The sequence below is a fragment of the Rhinatrema bivittatum genome, chromosome 9 (assembly GCF_901001135.1).
Source record: "Rhinatrema bivittatum chromosome 9, aRhiBiv1.1, whole genome shotgun sequence".
NCBI classification, from domain to species: Eukaryota; Metazoa; Chordata; class Amphibia; order Gymnophiona; family Rhinatrematidae; genus Rhinatrema; species Rhinatrema bivittatum.
Window position 1 is genome coordinate 23,654,690 of NC_042623.1, and position 19,503 is coordinate 23,674,192.

At 46.6% G+C, this 19,503-nt stretch overlaps 1 protein-coding gene across 11 annotated transcripts in view; it reads left to right on the top strand.

Annotated features, from left to right (window-relative positions):
• LOC115098596 (collagen alpha-1(VII) chain-like) overlaps nt 1-19,503 on the top strand; it is a 420,825-nt gene that overhangs the window by 376,159 nt on the left and 25,163 nt on the right. For all 11 annotated transcript variants that reach the window (XM_029615285.1, XM_029615292.1, XM_029615282.1 and 8 more), the window contains 2 exons: nt 8,909-8,962; nt 11,487-11,535. In XM_029615285.1, the coding sequence (XP_029471145.1) occupies nt 8,909-8,962; nt 11,487-11,535 (103 nt within the window). The remainder of the gene's footprint in view (nt 1-8,908; nt 8,963-11,486; nt 11,536-19,503) is intronic.

Below are 19,503 nucleotides of genomic sequence, written 5' to 3' on the forward strand. Positions count from 1 at the left end.
AGCTTGTTGCGGCATAAAAAACTCCATGCCCTTCTGCCGAAGGTAAGTAGTAAGTGCTGTTTGCAAGAGGCTGGTAGCTGTGAGCTATGGATCTGTACAATATTTTCCTGCCTATAGGGGTATATCACTGCTTTTAAAAAGTCTAATGGTGTGAATTTCCCTGTCCCATCCAACCAATCCTGAACATGGCACAGCAAACAGGCCAGATTATAATTCCTCCAGTTGGGACACCCCAGGCCCCCTTGGTTCCTACTCAATTGTAAGGTAGACAGGGGCAAGCGGGCGGGTCATCCTCCCCACAGAAACCGCCGCATAACCCGATTCATCTTGGTTATCTCCCTTTTAGTTAGCCACAACGGAATGTGTTGCATAACATAGCACCACCGGGGCAACTCCAACATCTTTAGCAAAAAAATCTTTCTCCGTCAAAGACAACGGCAGAGTAGCCCAAATCTTCAATTTATTCTCCATATTTTTGAACAGAGGAGTTATGTTCACCTCATGTATCCTATCCACCTCTCTGACTAGTTGGAGTCCCAAATACCTCATTTCTGTATGCACCCATCTCAACGGGAACTTCTCTACCCATCTCTCCTTGACTGTTTTACCTAATTCCAGAGCTTCCGATTTGTCGGTATTAATTTTTAAACCAGCAAAGGACCCAAATAAGGCCTGATGTTTGAGAACTGACTCTAGCGAACTTTGAGGAGAAGTGAGGAAAACCAGTACGTCATCCGCGAAAGCAGAGACCTTGAATTTTTGGCGTCCCCAAGTGAAATCCGCAATCAATGGATCTGCCTCTATCTTCCGAAGAAGCGGATCTATGGATAAAATATACAAGAGGGGGGATAGCGGGCCCTGTGTTATAGCTTTCGGATGTTGCCACCAGTTATGTCCTTCTTCATTGAAGCTGTTATCATTATTTTGGCTGATAAGGGTTGAGATCCTTGAGTCCACTGACGTTTTGGTCCCCACTACAACCGTCTTATGTACAGCCGGGTGAGAGGGACTACATGTAATGCGGCCACCATATGGCCTAGTAGCTTCAGGAGCAAACGGCATTGGCTATGGACTTGCTCTGTTGGTGTAATGCCAGGAGCCGGAGGCATTTTATTCTGTCCTTGGGCATCTCCTGGATGTAATCTATCTTCGCTCCTATAAATTGTAGTATCTGAATTGGCTGGAGAATGGATTTCTCATAGTTGATGAGGAAACTGAGGCCTTCGAGACAGTGAATGGTGATTTGAAAATCTCTTTGAAGATCCTGCAAAATGGGGGAAAACTATTAGCCAGTCGTCCAGATATGAGAAGATTCGTAAGCCCTTGTGAAGATGCATCACAGCCATTGCTAAACACTTTGTAAAAATTTGTGGGGCAGAAGAGGGGTCAAACGGAAGAACCTTGTACTGGTAATGGGATTTGCCTATTTGGAAGCAAAGGTAACGTCAGCAGAAACGGTGAATTAGTATATGCACATAGGCATCCTTGAGAATACATGGAGCACATTCAGTCTCCCTGTTGAATAAAAGGGAGGATGGTCTTTAAAGTTGTCATTTTGAACTTCTCCCTCTTGAGAGTTTTGTTAAGTGGGCAAAGGTCTAGTATGGGATGCAAGTCTCCTGTGCGCTTGAGAATGAGGAAGTATTGGGAATAAAATCCTGTATTGTGGCAAGATGGTGGTATGCTTTGAATCGCCTTCAGTGTTAACAATTTGTTCGCTTCCTGCTGCAGGAGAGGGATCTGGTCGAGATGTTTTGACAGTGGTAGTAAATGGGGTAAGCGAGGGGAAGGTCTTGAATTGCAAGTGGTACCGCTGTCGGATAATATTCAATACCTATCTGTCAAAAATAATATTGGACCGAGCTTCCCAATGATCAGAGAGTCTGCCTCCTACCGGGGTGACTATGGTTGTGTTGGGCGTCGGTGGCTTCAGCATCAGCTCCCTGAAAACCTTGCTGAGGGGCTTTTGTTGCCTACGATCCCATGGGTGTGCTCTCTGTGCAGGTTGTGATATTTGTGGAATAAGCTGTTGATAGATTGTGGGTCTGTACTGTGTGTACTGCCTATAGGATTTTCGTGGATAGTATGGTTTTCTGAACTGCAAAAATGGACGTTTAGCAGTAGTGGAATGGTTGCCTGTTAAAGTGAGGGATTGCACTGCTATGTTTTGTTCCTTAATCTGCACAACTGTTTCACGGAGCTTATCTCCAAATAGGTTGTCACCCAGACAAGGGAGATCTGCCAGTTTGTTGTAGACGTCTTCCCTAATTGAGCTCGCCCACAGCCAGGATGTTCTATGAGTCACTATAGTGGATGCCGAGGCTCTGGTGGTAGTCTCAAATGCTTCGTAGATTGAGCGAAGGAGGTGATAGATTCCTTCTTCCAGGTCAATTAAAGGTTGAGGAGTGATCTGTTCTCCTGTGTCAGAGCACACAAAAGGCCTTAGGAGTTGTAAGCATTTATATATGTACTGGACCATATAGAATTGGTGTTGTTGGATACAAGAGGCAACCATTGAGTTTTGAACAATCTTCTTAGCAAAGTTGTCTAGTATTTTATTATCTTTCCCTGGAGGGGAGACAGCATGGAGTGTTGACTTTCTGCTTTCCTCATAGCCGACTCAATCACTACAGACGTATGTGGGAGGTGTACCAGGCCATAACATTGAGATTTTTTAAGGTGGTATTTCAGGTCCAGCTTCCTAGCTACTGGTACGTTGGAGTGAGGAGATTCTCAGGATTTAAGGAGGACTGATTCGAGCACTGAATGAGGAGGTAAAGCCACTGGCTCTGAAGGGGCACTCTAGTATCTTTAAGAGCCTAAAGACTTCTTTACAGGGGTCTGGGATCTTTTGAATTTCTACAAACAGCAAGACTCCCATTTTTTCCACAAAGTTTGGATATGTGAGATCATCAGGTGGGGAGGTATGTTCCGGAGGGTCCTCTGGTTTGTCAGAAGGGAGGCCAGTAGAAGAAGTCTGAGACAAGGAGGGTGATTGGTATGGAGGAGGTGAATCTGGCCTCTCTGCCTCATCCTCCTGATCAGGGGATGTCTTACGTGACTCCAGACTTTTTGGGCTTTGTCTTGGAGAGTGTTGACTGGTTTGCAGAGAGACTGACTCCTGGTGTGACCTGTGACATTCTGAGCTTGGGATGTGAAACCTTGGAGGACTGACCTCTGGATGATGAGAAGAAAAAAAAGCCAGATAGAATGGCTGATATTTGCTGCATGACCTCTGAGGAGCTATGTCCAAGAGATCTTGGGAGCAAACACTGAGGAGACACCGAACGGTGGCCCATGCATGGCTGCACAGCTGCTTTGTAAATCTCTGAGTTAGGAGCATGAAGGCTGGAGGCTCCTTTACTATCTTCTTGGGCCTGGGATATAGAGGTTCTTGAAGTTGAGTTACTTCTTGTCTTCTTCTGGATTCACATGATAAGCCTGAGTACACCTGTTGACTGAGATGAGAAGATCCTAAAGAGATAATAGTGTGGGACCTGGCCTGTGGGGACAAGGGCCTGGGTTGAAAGGTCTGTAGAATGGGTTCCATGTCCACTACTACCTCTAGGTCCTGGGATGTCTGATCTTTAGAAGACCTATGAGTATCTCTGGTCTTGGGGGTTTCAAGAATCTGGACTGTGTCTTTGCAAGCAATTTGGTGTTGTGCGGAATGAGTTCCCGTGGCTCTGGTAGCTGTTTTGCATCGTGTTTGTGTTTCGTCTGACTCTTTGCGTCATGGGCCGATGCAGATGAATGATCGTTCGACTCAGGCCTCTCTTTGGACAACGCCATAGTTTCCTTGGACGATGCAGGCGAAGTGTGGGACAGCGCAGGTGTGGCACATGACACTGTTGCGTCTCGGGACAATGCAGATACTTCACACTGGGGTGTGTAGAGGGGCAATGTGTCGGTGGCCTGAGATGCCAGTCCCGTTTTGGTTGCTCCGGGGGCAGGTAGGCGGGTTTACCATGCGTCGAAGTGGATAACATTTCCAGCGCTGGATGAGTTGCTGAAACACTGGCTTTTAAAAATTTGGGCCTGGTTTCAGAAGATTTGCAATGTTTTTTTCTTTTTTGCTGAGCCATTGGGTCCTCAGAGAATGCCCAGGAGCAATATTTGAAGCCTGGGGCTTTGTTCGTTGTCGACATCGATGCGATGAAAAGAGTGTGACTGAGGAGGAGAAAGATTTGCGTCCAATAATGCAACTAAACTGAACCATTGATGATGACTGAGGTACGTGCGCGGGAACTCCCGCGCATGAGCAGAACAAAAAGTTCTACTGTTGGAGAAGATTCCAATTCGCACCATCAGAGGACATCACACCCAATCAGCATGGCTCATTCACTCACTTATCGACAGAAAAAGATAAATTTAGTAAGTTTGGTCCTCTAGGTACAGGTATGTACCAGAATATACTTTGGGTTTGATGTACTCTTTCTTTGGACTTTAGAGTCATCTTGAGAACACAGTTCTCTATATTGCTTAACAGGGATGTGAATCGTTTTTCTGACGATTGAAAATATCGTACGATATTTTCAAAGTTGTCAGAAATCGGGGGCTCCCCGAAACTGATAGGAAAACCCCATGAAATTGTTCGTGGGGTTCTCTTTGCGTTTTGGGGGGAGGGCGGGAAAAACAGCACACAAAAACAACCCCTAAACCCACCCCAACCCTTTAAAATAGCTCCCATAGCTTCCCCCACCCTCCTGACCCCCACCAAAACGCTTTAAAATTATCTGGTGATCCACTGGGGGTCCCGGGAGCGATCTCCCGCTCTCGGGCCATCGGCTGCCACTAATAGAAATGGCGCCGATGGCCCTTCGCCCTTACCATGTGACAGGGTATCCGTGCCATTGGCTGGCCCCTGTCACACGGTAGGAGTAATGGACGGCTGGCGCCATCTTTAAAAATGGCGCAGGCCATCCTGTGCTCCTACCGTGTGACAGGGGCCGGCCAATGGCACAGATACCCTGTCACATAGTAAGGGCAAAGGGCCATTGGCGCCATTTTTATTAGTGGCAGCCGATGGCCTGAGAGCGGGAGATTGCTCCCGGGACCCCCCCTGGACCACCAGGTAATTTTAAAACGTTTTGGTGGGGGTCGGGAGGGTGGGTGAAGCTAAGGGAGCTATTTTAAAGGGTCGGGTGGGTTTTTTGTTTATCGGCTCGGGCGCAGCCGATAAAAAAAAAAAAAAAAACCCGATCGGGCCGCACGAAAAAAAATTCACGCTGTGAATCGGAACCAGAATCGGAACCAATTCCGGTTCCGATTCACATCTCTATTGCTTAATAACTTTGTGCCAATGACTTGCTAAAGATCATTGTAGATGACTGTTGTACATCTTGCTCCATCCTGAAGCTCTGTCAGAGCACTGAAAAATAGCCAGACAGCCAAGCAAATTGCAGAAAAGCAACTCATTTTATTCTCACACATAGCCTGTACCTCAACAGGCAATCACACAGCCTCTTCCTTAAGACAGTAGGCATTGCATACATGACTAGCAGGGATTTATAAACACGCTGTCATGAAGCTCCATGCAACAATCTAACCCACCATTTGCTAAACCAGATCTCAAACTAGTTTCTCCAGGGTTCCTGAAGTGGTAGCGCCAAGCTCCTCCTCCAACCATCCCCTGCTTATCTGGCTATTCTGCCTCCCTGGCAGAATAGCCAGGCAACTCTTTGACCCTCGGCTTATCAGTTACCCTTTTCCAGTTTTCCCAAGAGACTTTTCTTTCTGCTTAATCACACTCTAGCTGGCCATATCTTTCTCCTTGTCTCTCGTACCTTTAGAACTACAGCCTCCTGGCTATAGTGGCTCTTCTTTCCCTTTCCTTTTCCTATCTGTAGTGCCCCCTGCTTCTTTGGTAGACTAACTGCACCTAATCCCTAATTTGCTCACAAGTGGACCCGTAGGGCATGAAAGGTGGGAGGTCTGGGTTCTGTTTGGGAAAAGAGGGATTGTTCTTTGTTACACTGCTGCTTACAATATAAAAGAAAGACACAAAATTAAAAAAAAAAAAAAGTGGAAGAAATCCTAATTCTGTTTTAGACTACAACTCCCAAGGGCCTATTCTTTAAAGCCACAGACCTCTTGATGTCGCTTTCAGCCTACCCATGGCAGAAACACTAACAGAGAACATAAGAACATAAGAAAGCACATTGCTAATATATAGAAAAACTTTGTGCGATGCCCCTTTGATTGTAAAGCCATGAATATCCAGAGATTCTCTGCCTGGGCTAAGGGTTTAATAACCAAATTTATAAAAGAAGAGGAGAGGAGACAGAGGGCAACCATATATCTTTTTCATATCTGTCTACCTTAAAAATATGAAAAAGTTATCTGTTATTTATCTAGTCAGATCCATGGCTATCAAAAATTTCATAAAGACTTCCAACTGGATCTACAGAATCTTGCCGAGGATTTTAATATCTACATTTATTAGAGAGATCCTCTTTAGCAGGGGTAGACAACTCTGGTCCTGGAGTGCCACAAACAGATCTGTTTTTCAGGACATCCACAATGAATATGCATGAGATATATTTGCATACAATGGAGGCACTGCATGTGGCTATACCTCATGCATATTCATTGTGGATATCCTGAAAGCCAGACCTGGCTGTAGCACTCCAGGACTGAAGTTGCTTACCCCCGCTCTATAGGCCCTGCATTTATACCCTCTTTAAGCAAAGTTATAGCATTGGAATCCACTGAATTTGCTTTAGAGGCTTCTACAATTCTTTGATAATTAAACAGTTGTAACATCATAAAGGATAACATTTCAAAGTTCTTCTATATTCAGTATGGAAACCATCTGGCCCTGAACTCTTCCTGGATGATAAATAGTAAAGGACTTAGCTGGACAATCTCTGAATTTTAAATATCCTGCACTGAATGGCTTAGTTTTAGCCAGTAAGTTATTACTTGGATAAAACTTAGTTAGATAAAAAAAAAAGAGATGGGGTGTGGGTAAAGATGCATGCTTTGGAGCCAGATATCTACAAAAGATACCATTAGAAAGAGGAGATCAGAGTAGCCTGACAATGCAAATGTGAAAAAAGTGTCTGTATGCAAATTCCAAAAGTAAGATGAGAGAGTGTAAAAAATAAGACGGGAGATGGGCGCGTTAGAGTATATAGCACTAGATGAACATATTAACATAACAGACATCTCAGAGACTTGGTAGAAAAAGGACAACCAATGGGATACAGTGATCCCATGATACAAAATATATCAAAATTAAACTGCTGCTTGTACTGGTGGTAAGTGGCACTGTATGTTAAGGAGTCCATGGAGTCAAATAAGGTGCAAATCCTGCAGAACACAAACTGTTCTGATCTGACTTATTTTCTTTTGTTATAACTATACCTGAAGTTGTGATTGGTGCTACCCTTTATGTGGACTTTATAGGCAATATTTCTATTTTTGTAATATGAATGCCTGTGGCAATGATATTTTTTGCTAAATTTGTTACTTCTTCTATTGCTTGCAAATCAAGTTTGCTTGAATATGTAATGGGAAATTTGAAAAATAAAAAATTATATAAAAAAAAAGAAAACAAACTGTTCTCTAGAATTTCTAGAGATAGAAATTCCATGTGTAATAGTTATCTCAGCCTAGATTCAGGCTTCCCAGACCTGTCCTAGTGACCCTAAAGTCACTCAGGTAGATTTTCAGGATATCCAAAATGAATATGAATATGATAAATTTGCATACTTTAGAGACTCAGTATGTGCAAATTTAACTCATGCATATGCATTGTGGACATCCTGAAAACCCCAGTAGGGATGTGGAAACTTTCAAAAGTCAAAATTCAATGGGCATATTTCTGCCTGGTTTCAGTTTGACCAAAATCTACAGCGTCCCCTGAGATCTGGTTGGAAATGCCATTGGATCTTTTCAGGGAGCACCAGGACAGATCCATGGGCCTGTGGAAATCCATGTCTGAATGTAATCTGCTTTGAAGAGCCAGAAAGTAGAATATAAATAAATAAATAAATAAATATCAGATTTTGTTTGGCTCTCTGTTGGTTATTTACTGAGGATTGAGTCTCTGACACCCTTTTTGAGCAAAACAAATCCAGAGATTTTCCACAAGTTTATTGCATTGATTGGGCAACCTATTTTTTAAATATTAGGTGCAAAAGTATCCCCTCACAGGTCACCTGTCTGAGCTTTGATATAGATGAATAACCTGCTTCTTAACCCATTAAGGGGCCGATGCAATACAGTGCGCTCAGCTGAGCGCACTGTATTGCATCGGCCCCTTAATGGGTTGTGTAGGCGCTACCTAATCCCCTTATGCAATAAAGGGAAAGATGCCTCCACAACGTGCGTCCAACGCGCGACGAAACTAATAGCACTCATCACATGCAAATGCATGTGAATGAAGCTATTAGTTAATCACCCGAAATGCAAAAAAAATGTGCATCTCCCAAAGGTTGTACAGAAAAGCAGAACATACTGCTTTTCTGTACATCCTCCTACTTAATATTGTTGCAATATTAATTAGGAGGAAGGAAAACTTTTAAAAAGTTTTTTTTAAAAAGTATAAAAAATAGTGCCAGCGGTTAGGTTTGGGAAACGGATGCTCAGTTAACAAGCGTCCATTTCCCGAATCTGTGGCTGTGCGCCGATTAGGAAAACAGTTGCCGATAAATTCAGCGTCCATTTTCTTAACCAGCGGATGGCCGCTGACAGATGACTGCCCGAGGGCTCCCACTGTCAAGGAGTCATTAGGGGGCGCGCAATCGATCCGAGCACCTCCTTGACAACACGACCCCTAATTTAAATATTGCATGGCGCCCCCAGAGGCGGTGCTGAGGGAGCATTAGGAAAGCGGGCACTGAACACTCAGTGCCAAGCATTTTGTTTGCATCAGCCCCTAAATGCTGTGTTTGTTTATCAGGGGGAGATGGGTACCACCGGCCTGAAAGGAGCGAAGGGAGATCCAGGACTTTCCGTGAGTAGAGGTTTCCTTCTTCTTTTATACGTTTTTTATTTTAATTTCTTTTCTAGTGAATTTAGTGTTCGTGAAAGTTACAGGAATGGGATGGACTTCACTGAAATCCCAAAACTGTGAATCAGAGGTGAAACAACAGTGAGAAACCAAGGGAATGGCTGATCAGTGAACCTGAGGGTCCAGCTACTGTTCCCCCCCCACACACACACGAAAACACCACGTCTGTTCACAAACACACATACACAAAATTACTACTCCCAAACACACTTTGATAGGAACAATTACTAATCTTAAGCACATACACACACATCTCTTTCTGAGTCAACTATTTTATATTTATTTATTTATTTATTTATTTATTTATTTTTTAACGCTACCAAGGCATCAGTAAAAATGATTTTGGAGTGTAGTGGTCCTATTGCAGAGAAACCATGTCTTCTTCTTTGGCAGGCACTTTATATTGCTCAGTTATAGACCATTGATTTGCTGGGACAACCCTGGTTTCCCCTGGTGGTCTTCCATCCACATACTGGCCAGGTCTGATGTAGCTTAGCCAAGTCCTCATCAAGGAACACGATGAGAATGCTGATCCAAATGCTCCCCAGTAAAGCCTTCTTTTCTGTTAGAGCTGGCCATATCCTCCTGTTCCTTTGCCCTTCCCACTCAGTCGGAACCAGGAGTTGGATCCAGCATCGTAATTCTTTCCTCTATTTTTTTTTTAAACCTCCTCCCAACTTACCTGAGTCTGTTTATTGCAGCGATAGTCCTTGGCCAGATGTCCTGCATGAGTGTGAGCCCTAAATCCTGCCAGGAGGTGTCACCATTATGCGATAACTATGATTCCTTTCTCACCTGGGGCTGTGAACTCAACCACTGCAGCATCCCTGGCTCTGGCCAACCCAGGCAGTAGAAGAGCCGGGGAATCATTTTGAGTCCATTCATAAAACTTCTGGGATAAAGGTTGAGGCATTTTTCTCATAAGAACATGCCATACTGGGTCAGACCAAGGGTCCATCAAGCCCAGCATCCTGCTTCCAACAGTGGCCAATCCAGGCCATAAGAACCTGGCAAGTACCCAAAAACTAAGTCTATCCCATGCTACTGATGCTAGTAATAGCAGTGGCTATTTTCTAAGTCAACTTGATTAATAGCAAGTAATGGACTTCTCCTCTGTCCTATTTTGACCAAGTAATACTTTATTTTACCAGAAGTCTTTTAATATTGCAATTTACAACCACAAAAATAGTTTTTAATAATTTTTTTCCATTTCAAAATCCTGATACAAAATTCAAATTTTCGAGAGGATGAGTTGCTTGGTCATAAGAACATAAGAAATTGCCATATTGAGTCAGACCGAGGGTCCAACAGTGGCCAATCTAGGTTACAAGTACCTGGCAATTACCCAAAAACTAAGTATATCCCACGCTACTGATGCCAGTAATAACTGTGGCTATTCTCTAAGTCAACTTGATTAATAGCAGTTATAGACTTCTCCAAGAACTTATCCAAACCTTTTTTAAACCCAGCTACACTAACTGCACTAACCACATCCTCTGGCAACAAATTCCAGAGCTTAATTGTGCATTGAGTGAAAAATAATTTTCTCTAATTAGTTTTAAATATGCTACTTGCTAACTTCATGGAGTCCCCCCTAGTCCTTCTATTACCTGAAAGAGTAAATAATCAATTCACATTTACCTGTTCTAGACCTCGCATGATCTTAAAGACCTCTATCATATCCCCCCCTCAGCCGTCTCTTCTCAAAGATGAACAACCCTAATCTCTTTAGCCTTTCTTCATAGGGGAGCCAAGCACACTGCTATGAGGTGGACCATTGATTCAATTCCCAGTTCTGGTCTTCCATTACCCAGGTCGGCTGAGGGTGGGGATGTAGCAGAGGACTGTGTTCACAGTCATCGCACAATGGTGACACCTAGTGGCTGGATTTAGAGCCTGTAATTGCAGGGTTCCCAGAAGGTGCCCCTAACTTCAATGACTGGGCTAAGTGAGAGTTGGGAGAGGATAGAAAATTGGAAAAAATCCTCAGGTAGTTGAAAATGAAGACTCCTGGCATTATAGTTGAGCCTACAACCCAGAGGAGGAGGAGAAAGAGGCCAGACCCAAAAGAAAATAGGGACAAGCTGTGATGGGATACGTGTTCCAGTCACGCCCAGAGAATTAAACTGTGTCCAATCAGAAGCAGATGATGCGCATATGGCCATGGGTTCAAGAGTCCTGTCTGCCTTTTACATGACTCTGGGCAAGTCACTTTCTCTCTGTGTGCCTGGGGTTCTAATCATGGCTCTTTCATGGGCCTTTGTGCGTGTGACCATCATCAATCACTTCATCTGCCTTTTGCTCCCAGAGCCCAATTGAAAACAATGCTTTTGTCTTATTCTGACTTTCCCAGTCAACAAATCCACACAAAGAAATCATTTAGAGTTCTGATCAAGAACAAAAATGCAGCAGTGCCCCTCACAGAGGAAGTCTTTCTAATGCAGAATTTCTCTGCTTGGAATTGTAGGAGGAAGATGTGAAGACTTTGGTCAGGAAGGAGATGAGTGCTAAATGCGGTGAGTAAATTGAATTAGGGCCCAGCTGCTGTGTTCTCTGCTCCCCAGGCCCTCTGGGAGGCGGGGGCTTTACTAAATTGATGCGATTTGAATTCCCGCACAGCCAGGCCCAGTGGCGTGCTTCAGACTGATAATACCTCTCAATTAGCCAAACGAGACAGAGAACGAGCCAAACCAAGCAGAAGATGAGCCCATTCGTTCCTTAGTCACGAGCTCTCTGCGACCATCTCGACCTGATGTTCTGCTAATAACTTGCCATTAAATCTCAGTTTTGCCTGAGTTATTGGGTACTTTTTAACCCTCTTGAGCTGTTTCTCAGTCCTAAAAGTAACTGTTCTGTTTATTCTGTCCCCAGTTGTAAGACAATTGTAACTGATCCAAGGTTTATATTTTATTTTTTTTAAAAAGCCATTTATTACAGCACAAAATAACCACGGTATTTACAGAGGCAATTCAACAGATCTTGCTTCAGCAGACACATGCTTTTAATGTCCTTCTTCGAACAGAAATCAATCCATTCTTGATGTCTCTGTTTTCCTTGATCCTTTGATAATGTGCGAGGTTAAATCAGTTTACGGAGGCATGAATGCAGCATCAGGTCTTCAGATGAAGAAAAAGAAACAATCTATTTCTCAGGAAGTATTAAGCAAGAAGTGGATATTATTGCTTTCCTTCCAGGTCAAGATCTTTCCTTCGCACAGGCTTGATTTCCACATTGTTTTCACTGTCTCTCTTCTTCCTGTTGGCTCTGATCTCCTCTTTGCACAGACATGAGGAGGGTGAATTTCAAAGGCAGGCAGAATGGCCTGGCTGAAGATCACCCGCCTCAAATGCGGCTAAGGGCACATGCAGCTTCCACGGCGCATGCCTCTTTAGCCACCTTAAAAAGAGACGTTCCTGTGTGCTTGTTTAGGTCTAGGGAGGAACAACAGTGCGTGCACATTTTGATTTTTAAATGCACATTTAATTATTTATTTTATTTATTCCTGTGCGTCATTATGCCTCTCCCCTTTTCTCCACCTGCGCATACAGCACGTACTTTAAAAGAGCATGCTTTGCCCGTGCTAATTTCAAAAGAGAAACAGTGCGTGTAGGTGCGTCAGTAGGGCCCATGTGGTTTGCAGTTCTGTGGGCTATATAGGAATTGACCCATCAACATCCACTATTTCAATCATTGGCCTTACGCCGACTGATCTTCCCTCACTGAGAAAGTTTGCTGAAATTGCAGAGTCAGATTAGGCTTCTGCTAGTGTTGCGGTCCCGGGCCGTGCTCCGGTCCCTCCACCTACCTCGGGGAAGGCCCGGGCTGTTTCGGGGTCTCCACGGGCCCACAGGCCTTCCAGCGTGTCTCTCCCTCCTCGGGAGAGATGCCGACGATCCGGCGTGGCTGGCCCCGCCCCCTGACACGCGCACGAGCGAGGAGGAGTCACATTTAAAGGGGCCAGTGCAGGAAAACCTCAGTCCTGCCTTGGATGACGTCAGATGCCTTCAGGGTATTTAAACCCTGCATCTGGACTCCTTCAGTGCCTTGCAACAAGGTTCCCTCTGTTTTCAGAGTGTCTAGTTGCTGCGTAGGATCCTGGATCGTCTCTTCTGTCTTCTGGATTGACCCGGCTTCGTCTCCTGACTTGTCTTCAGCTTCTGCCCCTGGTTTTGGTATTGACGTCTGACTTCTGGCTTCTGACTCGGCTCCGTTCCACGACTTCGTCTCCAGCTTCCGTTCCCAGCTTGGTATTGTCTTCTGACCTCTGGCTCCTGACCCGGCTCCATCCCACGACTCCGTCTTCTGCTTTCATCCCTGGCTTTGGTTTGGATCTCGGACTTCTGGCTTCTGACCCGGCTTCGCTCTTGGACTCCGACTTCGGCTTCTTCTTCACCTCAGGTATCTGGTACTTTCGGGCCCAGAGGATTCTCCTAAGTCCCAGCGGCTCGGGCTCTCACGGGCTCCTCCCAGGGAAGCCGCAGGCTTCCGAGGGTGAAGACTCTCCAGCTACCTGGGCCCAGCCATCCTTCGTCCATCTCTTCAGTCACAGCCCGAATCCTTGGTCACATAGGATCCCACCTAAGTCCAAGAGGTCCGTGTCCCTATGGGCTCCTCCTGGGGGGACCTCGGACTTCCAGTGGTGAAGCCCCATCTGATCCTCTTCTGTGCTGCCTCCCGGCTGTGACGCTTGCTATGGTCCTCCACGGCATACCATCCGCTGTCTCAGCTGGCCCAAGAATCCATGACATAACAGTTTGCAAGGTCATGGACCCAACGGATCTTGCAGGCTTAAAAGCCATCCTGGGTATTGCCCAGAGGCTGCAACAGCGCAAACCTGCCTCGACACCCTGATGGCGACAGTGCAGGGACTAGCCGACCGCGTCGGCGGAGACACAGCTGCCAGTTCCTTGATACCTGGAGCTGGGACAAATTCCGGATCTACCGCACCCATACAGATGCCAGTACCTTTGCAGTTTTCAGGAGACATGAAGCTTTGCTGAGGGTTCATGAACCAGTGTTATATTCAATTCAACCTCCTTCTGCTTCAGTTCCCAACAGACTGGGTCATGATAAGTTTTATTATCTCTCTGTTGGATGGGAGACCCCTGGCATGGGCCTCCAACCTCTGGGAGCGCCAGGACTCCCGCCTGGACAACTTGGTGCAATTCGTCACTGCCTTCAGATGGGTCTTCGATGAGTCCTCCCGCAAACCCACTGCCGCATCAGAACTGCTCCAGCTGTGTCAGGGTAACCGCCCTTTGGCGGAACATGCTGTGGACTTCCAGACTCTTGCCGCCAAGTTGAACTGGGGAAGTGACAGCTTGCATGGTATCTTTTTGGAGAGTCTCTCCCCAAGAATCCAGGATGAATTGGCGGCTAGAGACCTCCCAGATGACTTGAACGATCTCATTGATTTAGTGGGCTGCGTGGACCGCCACATCCAATGCCGGTTCTGGGAGAAGAGGTCGGCTCCTAGGCCCGGGACCTTTGGAACCACTACGTCCCGAAGCGGGAGTTCCCTGTCTGCCTCTCCGGGGGTCCAAGACACCAAACCCATGCAGGTGGGTCGGGGACCTATCTCCCAAGAAGAAAGAAGGAGATGCCGGTCTCTGGGCCTATGCCTGTACTGCGGTGGCAAGGGCCACTTCCTTGCCCGTTGTAGCGAGCGTCCGGGAAACGCTCAGACCTAGGGACAGTCAGGGAGCTAACCCTAGGTCACACCACCTCTGACTCCCCGTGCATTGTACTGGTGACCTTACTCCTCCCCGATGGGGAGTTCGATATGCAAGCCCTGATCGACTCGGGAGCCGGGGGGAACTTCATACTTAAAGACTTAATTCAGCAACTCCAGATTAGGGTCCAACCCCAACGACCCCCTCTCCATGTGTCCTCCATTCAGGGGAAACTCCTCCCAGGCACCATCGCTACCTGTACCAAGCCCCTCGCGTTACGCACTGGCATTCTACATCAGGAGGCGATCTCCTTCCTCATCCTAGAGAAGTCCATGCATCCAGTCATCCTGGGCCTACCTTGGCTTCAGAAGCACTTTCCTGTAATCTCGTGGGATTCTCTCCAGGTGGCATCCTGGGCACCATCGTGCTTTGATTCCTGCCTGGCCGCGGTTTCTTGTTCTCCGATACCGCTCCTGATGGTCTCCTTGGCCCTGCCTTCGCACTACCAAGACTTCCACGATGTCTTTTCCAAAGAGAAGGCCGAGATCCTACTGGAGCATCGCCCCTTTGACTGTGCGATCAATTTGCTCCCAGGTACCACACCGTCCCGGGGACAGGTATACCCGTTGTCCCTTCCAGAGACACAAGCTATGTCCGCCTATATCCGGGAGAACCTGGACCGAGGATTCATTTGGCCTTCCAAGTCCCCGGCTGGAGCCGGGTTCTTCTTCGTAGCGAAGAAGGATGGGTCCATCCGACCCTGCATAGATTACCGGGGCTTGAACAGCAACATGTGGCGGGATCGGTATCCGTTATCCTTGATTCCTAAACTCCTCGACCACCTGCAGGGAGCCAAGGTATTTACCAAGCTGGACCTTCGTGGGGCATACAACCTAGTGCGTATCCGTCCTGGAGATGATTGGAAGACCACTTTTAACACAAGGGATGGCCACTATGAATATCTGGTCATGCCCTTCGGCCTCTGCAATGCCCCGGCAGTCTTTCAGAACCTCATGAATGAGGTCCTGAGGGAGATGCTACATATGTCCGTAATTGTCTACCTTGACGATGTCTTAATATATTCCAGGGATTTAGGAACGCACCATCAAGATGTCAGCCAAGTACTGCAGAAGTTGCGAGAGAATCGTCTCTACGCGAAACTTGAGAAATGCCAATTCGAGCAAGAATCACTACCCTTTTTGGGGTATATCGTATCCTCTACAGGGTTCTGCATGACCCGGACAAGGTTGTCGCCATCAAGGATTTGTCTCAACTGGTGGGAGTTAAGGCACTCCAGCGGTTCCTCGGCTTTGCCAATTTTTATTGGCAATTCATCCCCCATTATTCCCAGATGGTGGCTCCACTGATGGCCCTCACCAGGAAGGGGGCCGATGCCAAGAACTGGCCGGCCACGGCCACACGGGCCTTTCAGGAGTTAAAAAATGCATTCCTCCAGGACACCTGCCTTCGCCATCTAGATCCCCAACGCCAGTTCCTCGTAGAGGTCGATGCCTCTGACATAGCCATCGGGACTGTGCTAAGCCAACTGTCCGCCGGATGCAAATCCCTGCTGTGTATATACTACTCTCGTAAGTTCATGCCCGCCGAGAGGAACTATGGCATCGGTGATAAGGAGCTGCTGGTCATCAAGCTAGCTTTTGAAGAATGGCGCCAATGGTTAGAGGGGGCCCAACATCCCATAGTCGTCTACACCGACCACAAGAACCTTGAATATCTGTGCCGTGCCCAGCGTCTTAATCCACGGCAGGCACGCTGGTCACTCTTTTTCAGCCGTTTCAACTTTTCCGTCCGTTACCGACCAGCATCCAAGAACGTACGGGCGGATGCTCTCTCCCGTACGATGGAGATTGAAGATACCACCAACCTACCTCAGTGCATTTTGGACCCAGCCAAAGTCCTGCTGGCCACTTCCGAGGTGGCTCCCGCGGGTAAGACTGTGGAGCCCTCTGGTTCCTGCAGGAAAGTCTTAGCATGGGCCCACAATTCACTGACCGCCGGACACCCAGGAATTGCCAGGACTCTAGAACTTCTGACTGAGTTCTATTGGTGGCCACAGGTCAAGAAGGACGTACACTATGTCCAGTCGTGTCCTACCTGTGCCCGGCAGAAACCTCTGCACAGATGCCCCTGGGGGCTCTTACAGCCACTACCCATTCCCACTGAGCCCTGGACTCACCTGTCCACAGATTTTATTGTGGATTTGCCAGTTTCCGACAGGAAGACCGTGATCTGGGTCACGGTCGACCGTTTCTCGAAAATGGCCCACTTCGTGCCTCTCGCCAAACTGCCTTCAGCGCCGGAATTGGCTAGCCTCTTCACACAGCACGTCTTCCGACTACATGGCCTCCCTTTGCACATTACCTCAGACCATGGCCCACAGTTCACGGCGAAGTATTGGAGGTCCCTCTGCAGGAAGTTTGGGGTGCAGCTGGATCTCACAACCGCCATCCACCCTCAGGCCAATGGCCAGGCCGAACAGACCAACTGAACTCTGAAGGCCTTCCTCCGGGCCTTCGTCGGAGATCTGCAAAATGACTGGGTCACCTTATTACCTTGGGTGGAGTTTTCATATAACCACCACAAGCACTCTGCAACTGACCTGTCTCCGTTTCAGTTGGTCTATGGAAAGAGGCCTAGGCCTCCATTGCCTTTGCCACTGACAGTACCCTCGCCTGCGGTTCAACTTACAGCACGACAGTTGCGCACCCTCTGGACTTCTACCCAGGAAAAGCTCTGGACAGCGTCTGCCAAGGCGAAGAAATACGCTGACAACTACGGCACCCGGCCCCGGTCCTCCTTCCAGGGAGTAAGGTCTGATTGAACACCAGAAATATTCAGTTACGGGTCCCTTCTATGCGCCTGGCCCCCAGGTATATTGGTCCATTCACAGTGACAGAGCGAGTTGGGGCTGTATCCTACTGTCTATGACTACTGTCCATGTTGCAGATTCACAAAGTGTTCCATGTGTCCCTGCTTAAGCCTGTGGTGCTCTCCACCTTTCATGCAAGCCTCCGGAACCCACCACACTGAGTCCGAGACCGACGGCACCTATATGGTGAAGGATGTCCTGGACGTTCGATTCCACCGCCGCCGCTGGGAATACCTACGAGAGACAAGCCAATGTGCTAAGTGTTTTGCGGATGCTTGTACTCTATCGCATGCCTTTTGGGGCTGTCCTCGCATCCACCGTTTTTGGGCTGCGGTCGCAAAATATCTGGAGAAGCTGTTGGGTATCACTGTTCCCCTCTCCCACGCCGCCCTATTGTTTGGCTGTATGAGTCCTGCTAAGATTAAAGGAGCGGAAACACGTCTCCTCATTCAGAAGACATGTTATGTGGGGGAAAAACTGATCCTGCTACATTAGAAGGGCTCCATGCAGTAAACGTGGGTAAAACCTGTTGACAATTCAATTGCATATTGTAGCAATTTTCAAAAGTCCACTTAACAAGAGTAAAATATATTTATATATGTAAAATTCAGTTTTAAGCATATAAATGCTTTTGAAAATCAGACCGTTATTTTTTAGGCGTGCATTCAGAATGTAAGGTAATTAAATACTCTGGCGCCGATGCAATAAAGTGCACCAAGCCTAGCGCACAGGTTTACATGCAGTTGGACGTGCGTTTTGAATGCGCTAGCCTAGCATGTGATACAGTAAGGAGATTAGCACACCCAAAACACTTTCCCAAACAAATGGGTAGCCAATAGTGCCAAAAAACATGTAAATTACATGTAGATGAGGCTATTAGCTCCTGAAGCAGAAAACCACTAGGTGACCAACTCACACTTTATAAGGCGGCAAATTTAACTCCAGCCCCAGAGGTGGCGTTAAGTCAATCCGCAAGTCAAGGGCTCATGAGAAATTAAAAATAAGGTTCTCTGTTGTTCCTTTTAGTTAGTATCATTGTGACAGTTAAATTTACTACTTGCAGTATTGAAAAATAAATGTATATTGGCTTGATTTAAAAAAAAAAAAAAAAAAATTCTTCTGGATGCACAATATAGATGCCCATAGCAAGGGGCACTTAAATATGGGCGTCTTCAGTAACCTCAGCAAAATCAGCCAGAAGAAGCGGGATAAAAACGGATGCTTATATTGAGCAACTGTTGCAATTGTGGGCACCCAATGCATTTGAGCAATAGGGACGCACAATTCTCCCCTAGTATGTTCTTTTTTATGTAGGCCGTCATTTAAATACTGCATCGGGCACTCAGGGGATGTGGCTTGGTGCGCGTTAGGAAAACAGGCACTTAATACACACGCCCATTTTCAACGCATGTCTTATTGCATCAAGCCCTCTGTGTCCCCAGCCTGTTTTCTAAGGAGTCTTTATAAACATTATCGTGAGATCAGATAGATGTAAAACAGGCTAGGACAAATTGTCTTATAAAAGCACTAAAAATCTTCTCCTTATAGCAGACGTAGAGATGTGTTTTTATATGACTATGACCCTAGAACTGTGGATAAGTGGGTTACAGATGCCTTTGAATAAAGAAATAGGTTGCTTTTGCAGTTACTGCTTTCTGTCACACAAGCACGATTAGTTATAGTGACAGTACCTGCTTCTGTCTCACTTGTTACTGCAGTATTTACAGTCTCTGGTTCCTGCCTTCCTCCACTCTGTTCAGTCCCTGAAAAGTGAAGTTGTAGCCATGAATGTATCCTCCCAATAGTCGAGGATGGATATTATGGTCACAGTATTTTCCCTGTAGTCAGCGTCACCAGCCACTACAATATGACATCATGGCAACCCACAGTACAATACTTTTCCCTGTAACCAGTCACTGTGC